The 25,886-nt window shown below is 35.1% G+C and overlaps 1 protein-coding gene across 10 annotated transcripts in view; it reads left to right on the top strand.

Annotated features, from left to right (window-relative positions):
• The window catches only part of LOC127843780 (chromodomain-helicase-DNA-binding protein 8-like), a 90,940-nt gene that overhangs the window by 15,719 nt on the left and 49,335 nt on the right, over nt 1-25,886 (top strand). For 7 of the 10 annotated variants that reach the window (XM_052373562.1, XM_052373568.1, XM_052373564.1 and 4 more), the window contains exons 5-14: nt 14,609-14,780; nt 15,880-16,438; nt 16,718-16,826; nt 17,211-17,351; nt 20,116-20,190; nt 20,951-21,000; nt 21,692-21,800; nt 22,048-22,275; nt 23,905-24,032; nt 24,396-24,584. In XM_052373562.1, coding sequence (XP_052229522.1) covers nt 14,609-14,780; nt 15,880-16,438; nt 16,718-16,826; nt 17,211-17,351; nt 20,116-20,190; nt 20,951-21,000; nt 21,692-21,800; nt 22,048-22,275; nt 23,905-24,032; nt 24,396-24,584 — 1,760 coding nt within the window. Of the gene's footprint in view, nt 1-10,734; nt 11,002-14,608; nt 14,781-15,879; nt 16,439-16,717; nt 16,827-17,210; nt 17,352-20,115; nt 20,191-20,950; nt 21,001-21,691; nt 21,801-22,047; nt 22,276-23,904; nt 24,033-24,395; nt 24,585-25,886 lie in introns of those variants that run through there. The other 3 variants (XM_052373571.1, XM_052373565.1, XM_052373563.1) reach the window with 3 other exon arrangements.

Genomic DNA, 25,886 nt, shown 5'->3' with positions numbered 1-25,886 from the left:
GTATTGGGGTCATCTTAGGTCAAAAACTAGGTCAATAGGTCAAATAATAGAAAAACCTTGTGTAGACAATAGAGGTCACGGTTTTCATCCAATCTTCATGAAATTTGGTCAGAATGTTTGTCTTGATGAAATCTGGGTTAGGATTGTATTTGGGTCACCTGGGGTCAAAAACTAGGTCAATAGGTCAAATATTAGAAAAACCTTGTGTAGACAATAGAGGTCACAGTTTTCATCCAATCTCTATGAAATTTGGTCAGAATGTTTATCTTGATGAAATCTGGGTTGGGATTGTATTTTGTTAGTCAGGTGAGCGATTCAGGGCCATCGTGGCCCTCTTGTCTAGATAGAAATTGATTGGTCAATGATTGATTGTATCTGGCCATTATTAAAGAAAATCTAACTCTCAAGGTTGGTCGAAGAAAGAACGTACCACTCAAAATGATTGATACATTATGAACATGGATTTTCATTAGTACCTTTAAATTTAATTCAACTATCAAGAATGACTGTAGTCAAAAGGTAAGCCAACAAAAACCAGTTTCTTATTGAGAGAACTGTTGTGCAGACGAAATTGCTTGGAATATAAGTAAATAAATTAAGTGCTAACCCTGTAAGTCTTTCCAAAAGTCCCATTATTGGAAATAGGTCAGGTAATCTTACAGGGCCCTCACACTACTTTGGGGGAAGGAGTCCGCAGCCCTTAGGAGGGGGAATTTTCACGGCGTTTCCCTTTTTGGGGGATATTTTTACTTACTCTCTCATTATTACATTTGTACATGTTTGCACTAAATTCATTGCATTTTTCATAAGTTAGTATGTTTGAAAAGATTAAATTGAAATAGCAATGACATATAATAATCATGAGATGAGACACATCTTTCTATAAAAAAAAAAAAAAAAAAAAATTTTTTTTTTTTAGGGTGAATTTCCCCCCCCCCCCCCAAAGGGGAAAAAAGTATACTTTTCAGGTGGGGGACTGCTGCCGAAATTCGGCGGCAGATTTGATAGATTGAGGGCCCTGTCTTATAACTTTAAGAGACACAAGCGCACATTTTCTGGCTATTCACGTTTAAATTTTTACTTGACTGGAATATTTTATTTACAAAGGCCAAATTTCTGGGACTTTTATGAAAACTAGGCCGGCCAGCTTTGTTGGAATAGGGCTTAACTACATATAGTTGGATTGCGTGTTTATTACTGGCACAAGTATATGCACGTATTACTGCATACTAACCAGCTTACCCAGGAACAGTGTGATTATGTTTACAGGCTTCTGTCAATTGCCTGAAATACTAAAGAAAAGGGCAAAAAAGAAAATGAGAAAACCAACTTACCTTAGCCTAAAATGAATGTCATTTTATGATTTAACGTGTTGTTCCTTTTGGGTAATTGTTTGTTGTGCGGGGCATAACTTGGGAAGTATTGCAAGGTTTCCAATTAAACTCAGGGGTGTCAATTATTCTGATTATTTCAGAAATATGGATTTGAGCCATCCAGGGTCGATCTTGAGATCAGTGTAAATCAGATGAGGTTATTTTTAAGAGAGGGGGTGTAGGGACAAGTTTGTTGTAGTGCGCCACCATTTGATAACAAATATTGCTATAGCTTTCTCTGCATTCTGGAAAATTAATGTGCACTCTGTCACGATTTGGCCCAGTCTTAATTAATTATCTGATTGGTTAGTGGCTGGCACAGAATAGAAAGGTAACTGACGAAACCTATTCGCTACTTTCCATAACTTACAAATCTACAAAATGTTGCAAATGTCCGCCATCTTGACATTTCAAATTATCGATGAGTTAAGTAATGCACTGCAATAGCATTTTGTAAAACAATATGTTACCAGAATTATATATTGATTATGCATTTGCTATATTACTGGTTTTCATTTTCTGCAGTCAAACAATATGCATATTTTAATTCATGTGCAAAAGACTTGTCTCTACATTTTTGGTCAGGTGTATTCTAATACGGTATGGTTCGTCAATTTAAATTAATTTCAGATGATCTTTATAACATTTTTATATAATGACAAATACACATGAGGTGTAACGGATGGTTTAAAATATTTCACATTGTACTCACCAGAAATACACATTGTTTATTCTTGTTTATTAAGTACCTGTAAAAAGCACCTTCCAAATTGAGAAAAAACTACAAAATTCTCAAATGCTGTCCAAAAGGTAGGAAAACTGCCTTAATTTCGTTACAAAAGGGCATTATTTGCAAGTGAAGAAACACAATTAGCACTGACACTGAACAAGAATATTTAGAGGGCTGAATGTAATTATGTACCAAGAAATGACACAAATTCCCAATCTGAAGATTTAACTGTGTCAATATTTTAAATTTCAGTGATTTGTGAGCTATTTTTCCCCCAATTTTCACGGGACTGGTTATTTCCCACTTGCTGTAATCATAACTCTATCATAAGGATTTACAGATTAATTGCCTTTAAGTGAATGTTCATGAGCAGAAAATAGCTCTTTTAGTGTTACATGTATTAAAATAGAAATTATACATTATTAAACAACATTTTAGAGAAAGTGGAGTTTGCAAGATCTTCAACTCTCTTATCAGTTTGTGTTATTGAGTTATTGCCCTCTGCTCTCAGAGACATTTAGAGGAATTTTAGAGAGGAGAGGAAGAGTACCAAAACCATAACACTCTTTTCAGTAGTATGGAGTTATTGTCTTTTGCAGGTTTTGTTGAACTTTGTATCTTATTTTGGACTTAGCTGCAAGTTTAAAAGTTTTTCAAATGAATTGTCTTATAATTATTGGTGGCTTCAAGAGAAAAGACAAAATGCTGTGGTTAAGAACAATGACTCTGCAGTACATACAGAGTTATTGCCCTTTGTTATTTTCAGCTTCAATACTCGCAGAATAGCCTGAACTAAGCTATTTGCCTAGGGCTTTTCACCCTTATATAAATAACGAAATTCGGCCCCTTCCCAACAGAAAATAAGGTCATTTTTTCCCAAAATGGAGAGAGGAATTTCCCAAATTGTAAAAAAATAATTTTCTTTTCTTTTTTTAAACTCACATGAGCACAACGTGCTTTCATCAAAATTCAATATAATGAAAGTAAATATGCGGGAAAATAATTGTGTTTGAAATGTAGGGTGTGGTAATTTATTAGATGTTTAAAAAAAATTAATTTTTTTTTGGGGGGGGGGTAGGGGCGAGTGAGCGGGGTATAATGTGGGGTGTGGTAATTTATTAGATGTTGAAAAAAATATATTCATGAAACTTGTTTTATGTACATTGTTTTATCTATATATTTATATAGTATTGTGCAAAATACATTTCAGGCAATAGATATGACTAAAAAGTACTTTTATTTGCATTAAATAACCCTACCCCAACTTTGCAAGTGCAAAAAAAAAGCTGCGAGGGCTATCTATACGTAAAAGGCCAGAAGTCAAGTAATTGATGGTCAAACTTGCTGAAAATTTGCATATGAGTTAGTCAGAATGTGTATATTGCCTATACCATAAGCAAAGTTTGATACCATGTTATGACCATTACGGGTATTCTACCTTAAGTGTTCACTTTGCACAAGCTTGAGGAATGTGTGGTGTGTAACCTAACCAACCCAATAAGTAGTGGGTTTACACTCCCCCCCCCCCCCACACACACACAATTTAGAAGAGATTCTAGTAACACTTTACAATTCATGTTCACATTATGGCACAGTTCAGAAGGGAGTATTAACTTACCCACCCAATACCAAAGTAATGGAACACAACCTGCAAAATTAAGAAGTAAAAGAATGCTTGCCTGCACAATTCAGAAGTTATAGAAGAGTTTTCTGCACGATTCAGAGGTAAAGGAACACTAACCTGCACAATTCATTTGTTATATGAAAACCTGTCTGCACATTTAAGATGATATAGAAACAGTGTCCGACAAATTTCTTATTTTCAGGTAGCCCACTGGGCTACCAATAAAAATATTTGGTAGCCCATAAATGTTTCCTACAAAATGATAAGAGGCAGGTTTTCATTTTTATTTAATTTCTTCATTTAGATATACATAATATGTATACATACATATACATAATACAGCAAGTAGTCTGATGTACACAGTCAATATAGTAAATTAATGTTACAGTACAGGCACCGTGTACTTAAATGTAAATGTACCAAAGAAAATATACTACATGTAGATATTACATGTATGTGCACATGTACGTGTACTTAAATTCGGACAGCATGTTAAGTCGGAAACGTAAATAAAGCGTTTAGATGATCAATACGATTGACTGGTATGGTGTTAATCAATGCAATTGCCCTTTTTAACAACAAATACCGAGTTTTAAGAAATCAAGAGTATTAAATCATTTATTTACTCGTGTTCGACTTTAAGTACTGTCCGAATTTACGTATTGCATCCGTATGTTACGACACTTGTGTGCAGTCAGTATACATTACAATAATTGTTTCAATAATGAAGGAACTGATATCGCGTTAAGGTAACGATACAGTGTGTTTACATTTTATTTTATTTAGAGGAAATGTCAATGCCAAATAATTCGCGAGATACCCCGGTATTTTAGTTGAAATTCACAACGAAACTTTTAATGGAAATTAAATGATCTCAATGTTGTACCCGCTATGAAATTTTTATTTACAAATAAATACACCCACGCCAATTTTCGCGCGCTTTTTATCTGGACAAAGAACTTAATTTATTAAATGTAGAATTTGGTAACCTTAAATAGCTGTACACAACCACAGGTGGAAGTATTTTTTTTTTGTTTTTGTTAGGAGCCCAATTTATTCAAATAAATATATACAATCATGTTTAAAGAGAATATTTTTTTTTTACAAAGAGCCGTGAAAAAAAATCCCCACCCTCTGATATTGGAATCATAACAAGGTCATTAACTAGAATTTATCATAGACCTGTCTTCGCGGGCCGCAAAAATGTCAAAAACAGCTTTATCCAAAGCATCCCTTGATCCTCCTATGGGCAATTGGACAACCTTTAAAAAAAAGTTAACTTCAAAAAAATCTGTCCAGCCGTTAACTCACAGTCGATCGATAACCAAGCAATATTTCCAGTCCGTTTGTCAACCCGTATAAATCTTCGACAGACTTTCAAACAATATTCTTTAGTTTTTGCCCGTTAATCGATAGCTTGCGTCCTATTCCTTTAAAACAACGAAGCGTGATAAATAATGCATGCATATGCAACCACTTACCCCTAAAAACTAATTTCATAACAATCAGAATGATAAGTATTTTTCATTTATTTACATTTGTTAAAACGTCGTTGTTGTTGTTGATTGGATATTTCTGTGCCTGGCTCTGTCATTGTAATTCACTGGTTAGCCGGGTTCAAGAGCGATGGCTACTTTCGTTTTCAAGTAAATCAAATTTAGACTTAAAACAGTTGTTGCAAAGAAAATATAAACTTTTGGAATTACTTTTTAGGGGTAAGTGGTTGCATATGCATGTATTATTTGACACGTCTCGTTGTTTTAAAGGAATAGGACGCGAGCTATCGATTAAGGGGCAAAAACTAAAAAAATATTGTTTGAAAGTATGTCGAAGATTTATTCGGGTTGACAAACGGACTGGAAATATTGCTTGGTTATCGACCGATCAGATGGTGTTTTTTTTTTCATGGCTCTTTGTCAATCTTTTTTCTCATTAAACATGATTTTATATATTTATGCCCCCCTTCGAAGAAGAGGGGGTATATTGCTTTGCTCATGTCGGTCGGTAGGTCGGTCGGTATGTCGGTCCGTCCACCAGGTGGTTTCCGGATGATAACTCAAGAACGCTTGGGGCTAGGATCATGAAACTTCATAGGTACATTGATCATGACTTGTAGATGACCCCTATTGATTTTGAGGTCACAAGGTCAAAGGTCAAGGTCACAGGTGAAGGTCACAAAAACTGGAAATAGGCATTATAAGGATTTAGCATGGTTCAAACAAGGGAAACAACTATGTTTTATGCATGTTCTTTTTATTACAGATTTGCCTCCCTTTAATTCATTCAAAATCTCATTTTACAGCAGAGATTCCAAATCTGACCTGTAAATGAGCCCCATATTTACTGGCAGTGCTAGGTTACCTTTTCCCATTTGATCATTCTTAAGTATTGGTATTGTAATGCTGCTACTGCTGCTGCTGCTACTGTTACTGCTACTGCTACTGCTACTACTACTACTACTACTACTACTACTACTACTACTACTACTACTACTACTACTACTACTACTACTACTTCTACTACTACTACTACTACTACTACTACTACTACTACTACTACTACTTCTACTACTACTACTACTACTTACTACTACTACTACTACTACTACTACTACTACTACTACTACTACTACTACTACTACTACTACTACTACTACTACTACACCACCACCACCACCACCACCACCACCGTTCACAGTGACAAAAAACGTATTCACACAATAGCTGCTACTACAACTTAAAGCCCATATAGGGGGGCATGCATGTTTTACAAACAGCCCTTGTTATTTGAATATATTGGGCTCCTAAAAAAATACTATCCAGGGTACGTTACTTCCACCTGTGTACACAACGCGTGCAAACCGTGGCAAGTGATTTACGCATGTTGCAATACAACAGTCCTGATTGGGAGCTTATTTCATCATATCTTTAAATAGAACCATATGCCGAAATTCATTTGACACTTTAGAAAATTTCAAACGTTTGTGTTTATGACTCTTATCGTCTATATTACCCACCCATAATTTGGTTTTAAAAATATACATCGGGCATATATGGGATTATTGATTAACAGTCGATTAATCCAATTATTAATTGACTATGCAAACTAATAAGCAGGTGTTAACTGCGTTCACACCATTGGTATTAATATTCATTTTCGGTTTCGTTACCGTTTTTGAAGAATCCGCTATTGTTTTGATTTATTTAATGTTCGGCGTCCTTGGATATTTAACGACAAAAACATTGTCGCTATTACTCATTGTTGCGGTTAACAAAGAATTCCAAACTGCGAAATGATGTTGCATCATGTGCGCCAACTATCCAACCGGCTCTCATTATGTTATTAGCAGACGACAAATATTGATTCTGATTGGATGATTAAAATACACTGTTACTGTTTACGACATTACCGCAAGTGATCGGTGACTGATTAGATAATTGATTGAACTTTGATAATAAGCAATACACATTGTACAAACACATGGTCAGCGTGTTTATTCTACGTTTGTCTGTCAATAAACCGGGCTACCACTCTTATAGATTTAAAGTAGCCCGGCGGGCGTCAGCCGGAAAATTTCAGTAGCCCGATGGAAAATTTCGGTAGCCCCCGGGCTCCGGGCAATGGATTTGTCGGACACTGATAGAAAACTTACCTGCACAATTCAGATGTTATAGAAAACTTACCTGCACACTTCAGATGTTATTAAAAACTTACCTGCCCAATTCAGATGTTTTAGAAAACTTACCTGCACAATTTAGATGTTAAAGAAAACTTACCTGCACAATACAGATGTTATAGAAAACTTACCTGCACAATTCAGATGTTATAGAAAACTTACCTGCACAATTCAGATGTTATAGAAAACTTACCTGCACGATTCAGAAGTGATAGAAAACTTACCTGCACAATTAAGATGTTATAGAAAACTTACCTGCACAATTCAGATGTTATAGAAAACTTACCTGCACAATTCAGAAGTGATAGAAAACTTACCTGCACAATGCATGGGTAATACAAGACTTACCTGCACAATTCAAAATAGAGTTTACTCACATGCATAAGGAAGAAGTTAGTGTACATTTAACCCCACAATTTAGAATTGAGTGTACTGTACACTTACTCCCACAATTCAGAATGAAATGAACATTTTCCAGAACAATGCAAAAATTTGAGTACACTAACAAACAATTCAGGCCCCGTGTTCACAAAACGATTTTGCAATCGAAAATCGATTTTAACTGACATCGATTTTCATTTTTGCCTATCAACTACAATGGAAATCCATTTTCAATGACAAGCAAAATCGATTTTCGATTGCAAAAAATGTTTTGTGAACACGGGGCCAGATGTTAGTATTAACCTACCTGTTCAAATCAAAAGTGAGTGTACATTTAACTGCACAATTCAGAAAGTCAGCATATGTTTACCTCTCATTACAAATATTTGTCTTGAGCGTTGGAAAAGGTTTCCGCTTAATAACTTGAGAATGAACTCTCAATTGTTTTATTGAAACTCATGTTGAGAACTAGCACATGCCCTGGTTATGTCAAGGTAACAATTTGTTAATGTAGTAAACAGTTATTATTGTGCTGAAATGTGCATTTAGTTTTAACTATGTGTGTGTTAAAGGGACTTATTCACAGATTTTGGCATGTTTTGAAATTTGTCATTAAATGCTTTAAAGTGATGAAGGCAAAATTTGGGATTAAAAAGCTCCAGTATAAAACAAGACTAAAATTAAAGCAAGAAAAAAAGTGGGCTCGAACCACTAACCCTTTGAGTCTAATGCTTAAACCACTCAGCTATCCATGCTGATACAGATTCTTATGTATTTAATACATTATATATGTTGTGCAATCGTTTCATGTTTGTAACGCTTTATAATTTTCAGATTTTGAAATCATCAAAAGATGCATATAATTGATATTTTACAGAATGGTAAATGTTCAGTATTACTGTTTCCTTGCAAATAACAGAACTACAAACAAATATTTTCAAATCTGAAACAATTTTTTTAATGTTGCTGATTTACCTATCGGTTAACAAGTTCCTTTAAGGCATTTCTTGTTATAGTGTTGAAGTATGATTTTAAGACTTAAAGAAATTATCGAACAACTGGTCAAAATGGAAGGACTACACAACATAGTAATCGTTGATGAATAACAATATTTTTTTGGAATAAAATACTTTAGATTTTGATACTACACAATTACCGGATATCATAAATTATTCTACCTGTTGTTTTTTTAACTAACAAAATACCAATAATTAGCCGTTTAACAGATGATTTGAGATGTGTTGTATGAAAATGGGCTCTATGCCATATGTGGCCAGCTTAGCTTCAGACGAGCCTTTTGCAGTTGCGCAATCTGGTCAGGAACTACCCTGTTCGCAGAGTCATGCACAAATTGTTTGGTGTCATCAGTGGACCGGGTGGCTGCAGGGAAGGCTTGTCTATAGCTTTACTGATGTTGTTTGGCATGAGATTCATTTTAGCATAAGGCAGCCCATTTCTTAAATTGACATAATTTCTGGTCTCATTGCAGCATTTTTATGAAATCCAGAAACTGTGAATTAATTTCGTCATAAAAACATTTTTTATTTGAACAGAAAGAAGATTTTGCATGTCTTTAAATTTAATGGTTAGCGCAAAAAGGCAAAGAGATATGGCCAGTTTGTTTGAAGAAATGATTGAGAAATGTGGTATTACCTACTTTAAGTCCCTTGCCAATTTGCAATACTCAAAATGGCTTCCATTAAAAAAACTTTGTCAGAATAATGTAGAAATGCACCTGATTTTAAATGTTTTCAGAAATGAAAACAATTTTAGGTTTCTAAAGTATTGTAGATTAGCTTCACCATGCAATCATGACTAGGTACACACCAATTTCATAAAACTCTTAATTGTAGGATTCTTGTTGAATTATTTATCCCAAATGCAAATGACATTATTTGAATTTGTTAAATATCTCTTTATACATAAGAATTGTCTTTGTGTTCACACATGACAGATCCACAAATAATAGGATGTTTAGAATCCAGATGATAACATGTGACAGGGCAGTGGTGATTTATTATATACTTGAATCATTGAAAATTGTCATTATAAATGTTCATGCACACCAATTTTATGCTACACTTATTCAACTATAATAGCAAAACATGAATTATTGTGTCAAAAGTTTACAGCTATATTTAGAGACAGTATGTCCTTATTTGCTTAAATAACGCCTTGAAACCAAATATTTACCCATAATTCAATGCAGCTGCTTTTGTGTGTTTGATTGTGATGTAGAATTGATTTTTCTAATCATGCAGTAAAATTAATATGAAGTAAGCACATGGATAGATGATGTTTGTAACTATTGATTTTAGTTTCTGCTCAGGACAAAAGCCAGTGTCTTCGCCATTTTATTGGGTACTTGGTAAATTTGTTTGATGGAGGAAATTGTTGAAAAGCTGAAATACAGCTGTTGTAATTTGATGAAAACTCTGCATTAATGTTAGATGAAGGGATCGTGTACACTGTTAAAAGTTTAAGTGGATGGAGTGCTGATTATACAAGAGGACAAAGAAGGGAATGTGTACCAGATTAAACATTTTTCTGTTAAACCTGAGTCAGTAACTTATTAAAATGCTGCATGTATGATTGGGTTACAAAACAAGGGAAATAACCTGTGATTGTTAGACACTTCAGGGTGAATGAAATTTTGTTTGTGACTAAATAAGTAGGAAATTGAGATGATCAGTACATGTATATGACCATCTGTCTTTTAAAAGAGATATCTGCACTGAATTTTATGTCATAAACATACAGTTTTACAAGGTTTAAATGTTGTGTTTTTTTTATGGTATTATTGGTGACGCATTGATTATTGGATGTTTTAAAGTTTTTTTAAGGTTCGGAAACACCCAGTACAGTTAAATGTTGTGCTAAAGTTTCCTTATCATAGTATCTGAAATACTTTAAAGGTGGTGATTATGTGGATGGATATTGATTTTTCGTCTGCACAATACAGTTGTTATCATCAATATCAGAATATCTGCCACAATCATTTTCTCTAAATATAGTTTGTATTGAGAGACACATGCTGCACTGTCAAACTTAAGAGGCTCTTTGTTTGAAATGAGATGTACATGGGAAATTTGATTACATAAAGCATAGTGCAGTATTTAATGTGTAACAACTGAAATAATTGTGATGTGAAGTGTTTCATACAGATGGATAAATGAGTGTCAGTGTGAAATATAAAGGACTTGTTCCAAGCTTTGGTGTGAGTTTGAATAGTTTTTTTTTAAGTTTTAAGAACTTGAATGTTGTGACTTAATACTATATAATAATACATTTACTTCAAGATGTTACATAATATGAAAATTTCCTTAGTTTTAAGGAAGTAAATTTGCTTTCTATAGTTTTGTATTGTTTATACAATCAAAGAAGGTTAATAGTAGTCTCACCATCTGTCAGTATGTTAGTGGATGGGTGGTTGGGTGTGCTATTGCATTTTCTGTACATCCAGGTATTTTTTTATGTCCCCCACCCACTATAGTGGGGAACATATTGTTTTTGCCCTGTCTGTTGGTTGGTCTGTTGGTTTGCGCCAACTTTAACATTTGCAATAACTTTTGCAATATTGAAGATAGAAACTTGATATTTGGCATGCATATGTATCTCATGGAGCTGCACATTTTGAGTGGTGAAAGGTCAAGGTCATCCTTCAAGGTCAGAGGTCAAATATATGTGGCCAAAATCGCTAATTTTATGAATACTTTTGCAATATTGAAGATAGCAACTTGATATTTGGCATGCATGTGTATCTCATGGAGCTGCACATTTTGAGTGGTGAAAGGTCAAGTTCAAGGTCATCCTTCAAGGTCAAAGGTAAAAAAAAAAAGCGGTGCAGAAGGGGACATAGTGTTTCTGACAAACACATTTTTTGTTTGTTCTGTAATTTTAATGTGAGGAAGGATTTCAATTGTATTTTGGGTTAATATTCTTTATGAACAGACAATGTATTGGGTACAACTGACTGCCTGGTAAAGATCCCAACTCTAGTACATGTACATGTATAGACTTTCATTGCGTACAACCCCATAGTTCAATCAAAAGTCAAGGGAACAAAATAAAGTTGAACTTGTCATTTCTCTTACAAGCGTAAATATACTGCTTTGGTGGCATTTCTCACATCCTGTTATATTTATATACATATGTGTTTTTGTTTAGTAGTTAAGTAGAGGATTCAAACATGATGAGCATAGAATGAATATATTGTGTTCGAACATAAATTTGTGAATTGAGCTGATGCATTCGCGCACATTTACTAAGGGGGGGGGGGCTTTTTTCTCTGTTTTTTCATCAGGACATTACCATCAACTACACTCCTAGATTTATTATTTGTGCATGAATCAATATTTAACGTGTTCTAAAAATATGTTGGGTTTAATGAAGTGTTGAGGTTGTTAAACCTTGTTTAAGGTTGGGCCTGTTTTTACCGCATTCATGTTTTCATATGTTTGTGATTTATGTACATGTTGGAAGATAACATAGGTAAACAAGTGCTACCTGCTGAAAATTGCATAAGTGTAGCCAAATGCACAGGAGGAAATTAAAGCAAGTCTTTCAGTATTTATACGTATAAAAACGCTGATTAATGTTTGATCTTGCTTTAAGATAGCAGATGTCTTAATCGTTTTTGTGGAAATTATTTGAATAGTTATTCACCCAAATTAGAATATCATATGTCCTGCTTTATGTCTCTGGTAACTTTTGTGAAATACATTTTGATATCTGTTAGCTTTTGTGATTCTGTTTTACCAGTCTTCATGTTTTGCATTTGTTGTTTTTTTCAAATAATCAATGCTCAGTGTCCCTTGTTAAGTTTGGACTCAAATCTAGTAGCTTTTTTATATTTGAGAATGATTCATAATGGTTTAAGTGATATTCAATATGTAACTTCCCTTGTTTCTAGTTATGCAATCCGTTTTTTGGTTTCGTGGTTTTAAAATTGAGAAAATTGTGTCTTTATTTCCTCATATGTGTTTTTTTCTTACAATGATAAAATAAATCATCCAAGACAATTTTCACAAACACTTTGACAATAGCAATATTCACAAACCTGTTTGACACAGAGAAAAGCAAAATCCATCATTGCATCTTTGGATACAGTTTTTACGCCACAGGAACCCATAACAAAAATGTTCTCTATATATACTGTAAAGATAAACAACTGTAAACAACAAAATTACTGTATGAAGTCATTATTACCGTAATTTAAGTTTTTGGATACTTTAAAATGATGTTGTTTTTTTTAGTGTCCGAAAATTAAGATACGAAAAATATTCAAATAGTACAAGTGTCCGAAATTTAAGAGACATATATGTTATATTTGTTTGTCAGTTATTATATTATAGTTATACCAATTAATAAATGTGCAATAATTGCATTGTGTTGTACTCTCCTTTTTCTGCTTTAAATAAATACCACTTTACTTATTTGCAATCTCTTACCTGAAATGATATATAAAAGGTTATAAAAAGAACAACCATACTGCTTCCTGAATACGATATCATTTCAAATGCTGTTGGTTGAAACCATTGTTTATTACTGGTATACATGCTAATCTTCCCAATTAGGTAATTGTTATGGTCCATAATAAGTGCCCTCAGGGCATTTTATGCCAGGTTTTATGACCTTTATCGGGTTTATCGAAGGGTCCCAGATAAGCGAAAACAGGAAATAAATTTATTAAATAGAGCTGTAAAATATACTGTCCAAAAAACGGGGTGTCAGAAAACTTAGAGTAATTACGGTATATTGCTTTATCCCACTTCTTTAAAGATGCATAAAAGAAACAAATTATAGTGTTTTTGTGATGAGAAAGAACATAACGTTTTTAGCTCACATTCAGGGTTCAGATATTTGCATCTAGATGCTTATAAATCAAATATTTGAATACATTATAATAGGATAAAAAAAATTAAGTCAGGCTAGGAGATTGGCATGGGCTTTATTTTTATGTCCCCCACCACTGTAGTGGGGGACATATTGTTTTTGCCCTGTCTGTTGGTTTGTTTGTTTGTTTGGGCCAACTTTAACATTTGCAATAACTTTTGCAATATTGAAGATAGCAACTTGATATTTGGCATGCATGTGTATCTCATGAAGCTGCACATTTTGAGTGGTGAAAGGTCAAGGTCATCCTTCAAGGTCAAAGGTCAAATATATAGCTTCAAAGCGGTGCAAAGGGGACATAGTGTTTCTGACAAACACATATCTTGTTTGTAAAAAAAAGTTATTCAATACATTTAGAATTGGGGAATACTTAATTGTCCCCTACCGGTTTCATTGGAGGGGAGTGATTTGCTCTGTGCGTCTTTCTGTGAGTCTGTCACACTTTTCTGGAACCTGCGATAACTTTAAAAGTTCTTTATATGTTTTCATGAAACTTGAAACATGGATAGATGGCAGTATGGACATTGTGCACGTCATTTCATTTTGTTCCTACATAAAAATTCTGGTTGCCATGGCAACAAATAATTTATTTTTTTTTATCTGACAATGGTGGTACTGGTAGGGGACATCTATTGCTTGGCAATAGTCTTGTTATGTAAAAAATGAGGTCTTGTAAATTACATTTTTAACAGAAAAAAATTGAAAGAATATTATTGGTCTTTCATATTGCCTCAGATATTATGTCTATAGTTGATGGATTCATCGTTTTTTAGGCAAACAAATAATGATTTCATTAGCTTAATTTGATTCAAAATAAGTTTGCGTACTCCTTGATGGTGTATAAAGATCCTTTCCTGCCTAAGTGCTGAAGTCACACCCTTGATGAATTACAGCAATAAAACCATTCAATTCCACCTACTTCATTCCAGTCTCAGCAACAGCAGCAGGGGGTGATGAGAATGCCCAGTAGCCAGCAGCACGGGGGTCCCCTGACCCACCCTGGGGCTCCAAACATGCCCACCCTCACGTCTCTACCTCAGCCAGTGCTGAACGGCTCGGTGCAGGCTCCTCAACAGATCATCATACGACAGGGCCAGCCAGGTTAGGGGATAGTTTTTATGTTCTCTATTTCATGTTTTGTAGCTTTTATTTGGTAACAGTGGTGCAATGGGATGTTGGCTATGGGGATTGATTATGCTCCCCCAAATTTATATATAATCGCCGCTTCGTCTGTCCGTGCGTGTGTGCGTCCGTGCACAATTTGTGTCCGGGCTATTTCTCAGCAACTAATGACCGGAATTCAATGAAACTTTATGGGAAGCTTCACTACCAAGAGGAGCTGTGCATATTTTCAGCGGGTTCTGGTCGGATGATTTTTCACTGAGTTATGGCCCTTTGAAATTTTCTATACAAAAATTCTTGTCCCCCCAACTACTGTGCCCTCAAGACGTTTCCTTTTATCTGAATATATAGTGCAATATTGTGACCAAAAAAAACTTTTGGGGAGCATCACCCGTCACCAACGGTTTCTTGTTCCATACTTTTAGGAGCATTCCCATGAATTTTATAGTTGGGCATTTTGTACTGGTTTTCCCAAGCGCTCAAACAAATTTGCTTCAACTATCCTTTGCTTTTGACACAATCTAGCTGAAATAGATAAGTTCAGATTAAACATTAACCAAGCTATTTTTAATAGCAGTACTGGAAAACTTATATTTGTTTTGGATGGATTGTTTGAAATTACATAAAGGGTCAAGGGAAACTTGTGCAGAATGAACTCTATATCCCATGGGCAGTGGCGAACTGAATTTATGCAATGGACAATTGATGCATTATGATTTATTGACACCCCTGAAACAACAGATTCATGTCCTTCACCAAGAGTAACAAAAATTCAATAAGATTTCCTTTTAACAATTTTAAATTGGAATTACTGTTGTGTAATCAATTTGAATGTTTGAGCTTTTTTGCATTAAATTCCGTAATTGTTTAAATATTAGTAAAATTGTCATTATTATAAAATTGTGTTCCACATAGTGCTTCAGTACTTAAATTATATAATATTCCTTTCTTTTTATCACAAGCATCAGCTTTGAATTAAAGTATAAATAATTACTAAGAGTCAAAATCTCCTTGTATTTTGTTATGCTGTTCATTCAGTAAATTGAATATCCTTGTATATATAAAGCTTGCATTCCAGGAAACCAGCCTCTCATTATACAGGGGTCAGGTCCATTCCCCTGTGAACCAGACTCAACCAGTGAAACCTCAGCACAGCAGGAGAAGGCAAATAAGATCTGTGCTGAAGCCATTGCGAGGGCTCAGATGTCTGGCTCAAGTCTACCACATGTGCTCCAACCACCAGAATTGCCAGCATCATTAGGTGAGCTGGATGGAATGGATGAAAATACAGTAGAGAAGCCTAAAAAGAAAAGAAAATACACACCAAGAAAGGAAAGAACACCAAAGGAACCAAAGGAGCCAAAGGAACCCAAAGAGAAAAAGAAGAAAAAATCAAAGAAAGAGACAAAGTCCCCAAAAGCTGAAAAAGTGAAAGAACAGCCTGAAATGGCAGAGGACATTAATGAAATCATGAGTATGTCAGCTGTGGACAGCTTTACAACCATGGCAACGGAGGATGATGAGGGGTCAAAACTTGAAATTGACACAAGTGTAGCAGAAGAGAAAGAGAAAAAACCAAAGAAGAAAAAGAAAAAAGCAGAGGATACTCCAAAATCAGAAAAGAAAAAGCCAAAGAAGTATGATTTCATAGAATTATGATCTTAAATATTGTTACTGTTTATTTGGTGGTAGAACTTATAATTCCAAAACTTCTTGTAATAATAACAAAAGTAATAATACCATTATAACAACTACTACTTAGACTATAAATAATAACAATAGAACAAAGTTTGGCTTTTTTCCCCTCAATTTACTGCCATTTAAGAATAAAAATGTGAATTTCTTAACAAAAGTAGAAGGTATAATGCGAGGCAACTATTCTGATTCATTTGGCTCAATATTGTTCCTTTTTTTAGACCACCAGCAACATTTATTAAGAGCAAGAAACGGAAGAGACATGGTTCTTCTGATGGGTCGGATGTTGAATTGAAGATTACCCCACCACCCTCTCCAGAGAATGATGATGTAAGAATATTGTGGATTGTTAACATGCATGTAGGATGGGGATCGCCTATGAAGAATTGTTTAGCTGACCAACACAATCCTTATTGAGACATTTTTGGTTGTTTATAAATATTTAGGATGTAACTAAATGTTGGAATATTTGGTCGCAGAATGAATATTAAAACACATATTTTGGTATTTTTTTTTACATCATAACATGCCTGAAAAAAAATAGCATATTTCACTGCATTAATGATTTCACTGATTTAATGCTTAAGTTTGCCATTAAAAAAATGTAAGAAGGATAACTTACCACAGTTATACACATGAGGGTAACTGATTGTAGTTATATTGACCGGTATACTGCTGAAACACAAATAGAAACCAAACCTAATCTGTTTGCAGTTCAAGAGGCGGTCTGGAAGAAACGTGAAACGTAAGAAATACATGGATGATGTAGACTTGAACCTGTCAGATGAGGACACTCTTGATGTTGTCGGGGGCAGCAACACTGAGGGAGCCGTGGTAAAACCGGTACTGTTTGTGGTAGGCATGGGTGTCCCTCTACTAACAATGTGCTCATGGGTGAACATTGCAAACATTTATATGCCCCTATGCAGTGGGAGGCATTACGAATTGAACTTGTCCGTCCGTCCATTGGTACATCCTGAGGCTTGAGGCTTTATGTTTTGAACTTAAAACTACTAGGTGGATCTGTGTCAGACTTTCAGAGTTCTATTGAATAACCTTAAGCCTTTGCATGCTGGGAAATTTGTCGTCTGCTAAAAAGTCGTCTGCTGCATTGTTAAAATTAGCATTTTGTTTGATTTTTGTTCAAAGAATACTATCAGAATAGCAAACAGTTTGGATCCTGATGAGACGGCACGTTCTGTGGAATCTCATGTGGATCCAAAAAATTTGGTTCCAGCACTGAAAGGGTTAATGTGTAGATGATTGTAATGAGAGGCATTTTATCTGTGACAAGTTATGGCAGATTTAAGGCCCTTTTGCTGTTTTTCCACAATAGACAATATTGAAAGCTTGTGTTTTGAACTACTCTTAAACTGCTGTTTTTTTTCTCCATAAAACTTTCACTGTTGAAACACTAAATGTGTAGATGATTCTGTAGACAAGAATTTTGGCTTTGACAAGTTTTTGCAGAATAATTGCTCTTCATCTGTTTTTCCACTTTATATATTCCCAAATCATTTTTGAACTCTCCTCGAAGTACAGGAAGAATCAGGATCAAACGTTCACATTTCCATGACCTTAATGTGTTTATGATTAAAAAGAATAGTTACCAGTTCTGCCTGAATTATGTCATTTTGTCAACTGTAGAATCCATACTGGACTGTGTCCTAACGTGTGGGGCATCACTGTTTGACGCACATACCTAGTTTGCATTTATATTGATTTTAGTATATTTTGCTTGATAACAACCTAAAAATAAATAAAAGTTCAGTATTTTGCGATAATATTCACCAATGTGTTAATAAAGCTGAATTAGATTAGAAAGATTTTTATGCCCCCGCTAGGAGGGCATATAGTGATCGGACTGTCCGTCTTTCCGTCACACTTTGCGTTTAGGTTTCGAAAAATGCTCATAACTTTTATGTCCCTTGAGATGTAACCTTCATATTTGGTTTGCATGTGTATATGGACAAGGCCTTTCCATACACAAAATTTTGACCCCTGTGACCTTGACATTGAACTTACGGTTCGCGTTTAGGTTTCGAAATCTGTGTTAAGGTTTAGAAAAATGCTCAACTTCTATGTCCCTTGAGATATATATTTCATATTTGGTATGCAAGTGTATATGGACAAGGCCTTTCCATATGCACAAAAATTTTGACCCCTGTGATCTTGACGTTGAACTTAGGGGCCGCGTTTAGGTTTCGAAATCTGCCTTAAGGTTTCGAAAAATGCTCATTACTTCTATGTCCCTTGACATATGACCTTCATATTTGGTATGCATGTGTATATGGACAAGGCCTTTTCATACGCACACAAATTTTGACCCCTGTGACCTTGACCTTGAACTAAGGGTCCATGTTTAGGTTTCGAAATCAGTGTTTAGGTTTCGAAATCTGCGTTTAGGTTTCGAAAAAAGCTCATTACTTCCATCAAGCGTTTATAGGGGGCATAAGTCATCCTATGGTGACAGCTCTTGTTACCCTGAATTTTGGTCTTAACAAACTGACTTAGAATTGCTGAAATCAATGTCTTCTGATGTCATGGAAGGGAGGCATAGAGTGAACGCTCTGTCTATCAGTCAGTCCGTCACTGTGTCATTTCGCCCTTTTTGGTTTCCACTCGCTGGCTCACACACTTTTTATCAGATTATTTACGATCTTTTTGATCTAATGTTGATTAGCATAAAATTTAGGCCTAATTTAATAACCAGCCAAATTCCACCAGGCATTTAGGAATTATGGCCTTGAATTATTGCCCTTAATGTAATTATACGTTCATTTTAAGGTCAGAATGAGTAACTGTTTACTTAATTCAAGTAAAATTTCAAGTAGAGAGTCAAAATAGAAATTGAATAAAATTATAAATGTACCCAACAATAATTTTAGTTTTAACACCAATGTGACACTGCATGTGTTCTTCACTTTACTCTGGTGAAATTAAATTGGTAATACAGCTTAAATCTTAGGAAAAAAGTTATGAAGAATTATTTAATAATAATTTAAATTTGATGAGCATGTAGAAAAAGAAAAAGAAAATTTTCATGCTGATGTTTACTATTGTAAAATGTTGTTAACCATTGGAAATGGTATTTGTGAGTATGTTTAAAATATTATTTTAATTATAAAATTCCACATACTAATGGTTTACTTGCCATTGACTGTCTTAGTGAATTAATTGTTGTGGTATAGTTTGCATGTGTGTTGTCCTTAACAAGAGGGTGTTGTGAGAACACTAATATGTTTGACTTTTCTTAACAGATTAACCTTTTGACATCAATTAGTCTTATTTTAGACATACTATGTTAAAACTGGTAATCATTTGTTATTAACTTACATTAATTGCAACCTTGGTACATTATTTTTATTTTTATAATATTTGTTTTGTGAAAATCATTCTTCTTTCAAATCAGAATCATGCCGCATTCAATCATTAATTAATCATGATGCACATTAAACATTAGTTTATGATAGTTATTTCCGTTGTACATTGAAGAATAGTTTATGATAGTTATTTCAGTTGCAACTTTAGTTGAAAAGTTTATTTGACTTTTAACACAAGTTTTTGTTTTGCGGAATATTAATAATATTTAAATTAATTTTCTCTGTGTTATCTTTAGGAGAATCCAACAGAAGAAGATTCTATAGTTGTAGACAAGATACTTGGCTGCAGGGTTCGCAAGCCTGACCCTGATGTGAGTAATTACGGGAATTTTCTGAAATTATCTTAAATTTTACATGTTGGCACTTGGGCCCATATTCATCAACAACTTGTAGACTTAAAGGGGTGTTCAACCAGATTGCTATATATCACGAAAAAAAGAAAAGTGCTAAAATACAGTGTGTTTTTACAATTATTAGTTAATATTGATTAAAATATCACGACTGGTATATTACATTACTTGAAAAATGTTTTTAAGTTTTCATATTTTCAATATATATGGTAATAACAATTTACAGAGTATGTTTACCAGGTAATTTGGAGAGTTCTGTTGTTGTCATTATATTTTGTGAAACTACGAGGATTGCTTATATAAATCTATATTGTCTCTTCTACATTTTCTGTTTACACTCCTCATGTTGACCTATTTTGTCGTTGTTGACGTATTTTATCTTAGCAGATTTAAAATGCTGACATTAATTAGTCTAGTTGTATGTAGTTGTTTAATCCTTTACCACTTAAATACTTATTTTGACGCATTTGTAGTCCCTTAGAAAGTTATATTTAATTAAAGACCGTTCTTACTGGATTCAAGACTTTAAGGCTTTATTTACAACCCTTAGATGCTGATGAACAGCAAACAGCATAAAACCTGAACAGACTGCGAGTCCTTGTAGGCTGTTCTGGTTTTATGCTGTTTGCATATAGCCATTTTCACTTTGCTTTTGAGTGGGAAAGGGTTAATGAAACAAAGGATGAGTAACCGATGTGAAAGAAGCCTTGTATGTTTGCAGGAAGAGGACCAAGAGGAGGTGGAAGAATTCTTTGTGAAGTACAAGAACTTGTAAGTATCATGACCTTGAAACCTTTACATTTTATTTGTTTTTGCAATCTTTTGCATGTAGAGTGTGTGTAGATTTTACATTTTTAGCTCATGTGGGAAAATTGTGCTCATGGTGAGCTTTTGTGATCTCTTTGTCTGTAGTGCATTGTCAGTCGTCAACATGTGCCTTGTGGACACAGAAGAGGCCACATTTATTGCCAAATCTTCATGAAATTTGTTAAAAACATTTGTTCAAATAATATCTCAAACGAATGAAAATGGGTCATTTGGGGTCAAGAACAAGGTCACAAGGTCAACTTAAGCAAAAGATTGTGAACTTTTTAGAGGCCACATTTCTTCTCCCGAACTCACATGTGCAGAGAGTGGGTATTGAACCATTGTCACCTTGGTGAGAAGCGCATGTACCAGGCCCTGCCAGTACTGGACAGATTTGAGAAATTACATTAACCCATTTATGCCTAGTGGACTCTCCCATCCTTCTAAATTGGATCAATATATTTCCAAAATTAGGGATGTCAAGTATATTTCATTCTGTATTTAGAATATTTCTTGCAGAAGTTCCTTAAAGCAAACAGTGCAGACCCTGATGAGACGCCCCATCATGCGGCGTCTCATCTGGGTCTACGCTGTTTGCCAAGGCCTTTTTTCTAGACGCTAGGCATAAATGGGTTTAACTAATGTGTACTTTCAGCTCCTACTTGCATTGTGAATGGCGAACAGAGGCTGAAATTAAGGACAAGAGAATACAGGGGAAAATTAAGCGTTTTAAACAAAAGAGACAGCATGTGGTCGACATCTATGTAAGGCTTAGTGTTGTGTGTTTGAAATTTGTTGCAGATAATTAGAATGTGCTTTATTTGAACATTTTTGTTGTATCAAGTACTGTGATTTTGTTTATACATTTTGCCTGAATTTGTATTGAATGAAAACTAATGTTTGAACATTAATAATAACTTAAAAGAATTGCGTGCACTACTTAGTGATGTAAAGTCAATTTTAATACATATTATTATAGATTCTCATATAAATATGCTGATACTCTTGCAGGATGAGGAAGAAGAGTTGTTCAACCCAGACTATGTCGAAGTGGACCGCGTCCTGGAGGAGTCTAAGACCATCGACCCCAACACGGAGGAAGAGGTTACACACTACCTGGTCAAGTGGCGCTCACTGCCTTACGAAGACTCGACATGGGAGCTACAGCAGGACGTGGACCCTGAGAAAGTGAAGATCTTCAAGCGAGTCACCACACTGCCGCCGGATGATGAACGAGAGGTGGGCAGGGCCGGTGTTTATTATTAATTTATTATATGCCCCCTTTTGAAGAAGAGAGGGTATATTGTTTTGCACATGTCGGTCGGTCAGTCCGTCCGTCCACCAGATGGTTTCCGGATGATAACTCAAGAACGCTTAGGCCTAGGATCATGAAACTTCATAGGTACATTGATCATGACTGGCAGATGACCCCTTTAGATTTTCTGGTCACTAGGTCAAAGGTCAAGGTCACAGTGACTCGAAATTGTAAAATGGTTTCCGGATGATAACTCGAGAACGCTTAGGCCTAAGATCATGAAACTTCATAGGTACATTGATCATGACTGGCAGATGACCCTATTGATTTTCAGGTCACTAGGTCAAAGGTCAAGGTCACAGTGATCCCTATTGATTTTCAGGTCACTAGGTTAAAGGTCAAGGTCACAGTGACAAAAAAGTATTTACACAATGGCTGCCACTACAACTGATAGCCCATATGGGGGGCATGCATGTTTTACAAACAGCCCTTGTTTCTAAGATAAATCATGGCCCCATACTTTGGAATGTTTATTTGGATCATTTACATTTTAGAACATATGCATGATGAATATAAATATTTAACACTCTCAACTCATATTACAATAAGTGTGTCCAAAAATTTTAAAGACTTGCATTTCTTAGGTAAAAATGCAGCAACACAATATGAGATTATGTATGCAATTACGAGTTTTCATGTTTTTGTTTATATTATTGATAAGATTTAGTACAATTCTATAATTTCAAGTAAATCTTCTCTCTTTAATTTTTATGTCCCCCACTATAGTAGTGGGGGACATATTGTTTTTGCCCTGTCTGTTGGTCTGTTGGTTGGTCTGTTGGTTTGTTTGCGCCAGCTTTAACATTTTGCAATAACTTTTGCTATATTGAAGATAGCAACTTCATATTTGGCATGCATGTGCATCTCATGAAGCTGCAGATTTTGAGTGGTGAAAGGTCAAGGTCATCCTTCAAGGTCAGAGGTCAAATATATGTGGCCAAAATCGCTCATTTTATGAATACTTTTACAATATTGAAGATAGCAACTTGATATTTGGCATGCATGTGTATCTCATGGAGCTGCACATTTTGAGTGGTGAAAGGTCAAGGTCATCCTTCAAGGTCAGAGGTCAAATATATGTGGCCCAAATCGCTTATTTTATAAATACTTTTGCAATATTGAAGATAGCAACTTGATGTTTGGCATGCATGTGCATCTCATGGAGCTGCACATTTTGAGTGGTGAAAGGTCAAGGTCACCCTTCAAGGTCAGAGGTCAAATATATGTGGCCCAAATCGCTTATTTTATGAATACTTTTGCAATATTGAAGATAGCAACTTGATATTTGGCATGCATGTGTATCTCATGGAGCTGCACATTTTGAGACGTGAAAGGTCAAGGTCAAGGTCATCCTTCACAAGGTCAAGGTCATCCTTCAAAGTCAAACGTCATATAGGGGGACATTGTGTTTCACAAACACATCTTGTTATTTTATTGATTGAATTCAGATGTGCAATTATAGGTTTTAATTGAAAGGAATACATTTGGATATAAGGCTTGTTTGGCAAACTGGTTGTTGGATGACTAACGTGTCCATGTTCTTAACATTGTAGCACAAAGCTCGTCCCAAGCCATCCGATTGGGTTGAGTTGAAGGAATGCCACGCATACAAGAATGGGAACCAGCTCCGAGAATATCAGCTGGAGGGAGTCAACTGGCTCACTTTCAATTGGTATAAAAAGTAAGTTGTACTGTTGGTGTTGTATAATCTTGCATTAAAATCTGATGATTGACTTAGACTCTTAGCTGAGTTTTTGCCTCTAGTATAGCATGTACATGAGACCCCAAACAGCATGTTTATAAAAATAGCAAGACAGGGCAGTTGCCCAAATAGATCCTTGATTAAAAAAAAAAAATGTTTTTTACCTGAATTGTATATTGTTTTGATTTTATTTTTTCTAAACCTTATTCTACCAAATGTCGGTTTATTCCAAAACAAAATGTATCGTGGAAGACATCCTGTGGTATGTTTATCAATATTACTGGAAAAATATTTCTTAGTGGACATGACAATTTCAAGGCGATTACACTGATTTCATTGTAGACAAAATTGTATCCTTGCTGATGAGATGGGCCTGGGAAAGACCATCCAGAGTATCACATTCCTGCAGGAGATGTACAACTATGGGATACATGGCCCCTTCCTGGTGGTGGCGCCCCTCTCCACCATTGCCAACTGGCAGAGGGAGTTCGAGACATGGACCGATATCAACGCTATTACATATCATGGAACGTGAGTGCACCGTTTGGAATATAATTACAAGCACTTGTCGTGTAGTAGTTTTGTGTGGTGCATTTAATAGGTAGAGATCAGGGATCATATTTTCCCGCAACATCAATCGGTCTGGATTTAAATGGGGAAAAAGTGTCTGAAAATTTATATCCGAAATCATGACAAATTACGTTAAAATATATACCATTAATTTTGCCATTCATGAGGGTGGTATAATAAATGTACAAGTTAAATTCCCTTAGGCATTGCTTTTAAATGGAACATTCGAGTTTTCTCAGTTGGTTTTATCATTTGCTATTTCATTGTTGTTTTGTGTGCTGTTTTATCTGACTTTTGTTCATCGTTGTCAATATTATTAATCTAAGTCAATACCGATGTTTTAAATCGTTGTTGACTCGATAATTGCTTACAAACATGCACTGAACCAAACAAATGTCTGTAAGTAGGTTGGCTACTGACAATAACAAAACCAAATAGTTAAGAAATAATTCGTGTACGTTATATTTTGTTGTCGAATAACCCACGGCCGATAGTTAATATGCCTAAGGATTAAATCACGAGTGCGAAGCACGAGTGATTTGAAACCACGCATTTAAACTTCTGGTCGTGGGTTATTCAACAACAAACAATAAAGTACATGAATTATTTCGATTCTAACACGATTTTTACTTAAGATTTATACAATGTATTTTTTTTCTTGTGTACTATTTTATGTGAAGTTCCGCCCATAAAAATAACTTTCGGCTGTTCTGTTGATCAGATCCGCGACATTCATTCATTATTGCCGGATTATTACGCTGGTGGACAATGTATCGGCATGTTTTGTTAAGTTACAGCACGTGCTTTCAGTGTATAAGGTCTGCCCACAGTAATTGCAGAAGATCGATTTTCTTCATTGTTTAAATGAAAGTTTACTGTATCACGCATGAAATGCACAATTTCCACAAGGATTACATCGAGGTTTCATCTCCGAAGTAACTGTAAACGATTTTATCGTGGACGAGTACACATTACGAACCGATAAGTGTGCAAGGTATAAGCCAGTGAAATTATCATTTGATATTGACAAGGGGTTATTCATGCATGACCAATACACAACCGCGCGAATCTTCGCTGCTTGGGGTCATACTCTGATTCTAGTCGGCTGACTTGCCTGACTGGTTTAGAGACTGCAGCGAATGGTTTATCACACATAATGGAGACAAGAATGTAATAAGGGTGTGTTAGCATGTGCACTGTGTATTCGATTTCATGACATTTTAGCAAACAGAATTAGAATTCTCGCTTGAATTTAGCAAACCG

The sequence above is a fragment of the Dreissena polymorpha genome, chromosome 9 (assembly GCF_020536995.1).
Source record: "Dreissena polymorpha isolate Duluth1 chromosome 9, UMN_Dpol_1.0, whole genome shotgun sequence".
Taxonomy (NCBI): domain Eukaryota; kingdom Metazoa; phylum Mollusca; class Bivalvia; order Myida; family Dreissenidae; genus Dreissena; species Dreissena polymorpha.
The sequence above is the reverse complement of the archived record's forward strand: the minus strand, read 5'-3'. Positions and strand labels throughout refer to the sequence as shown.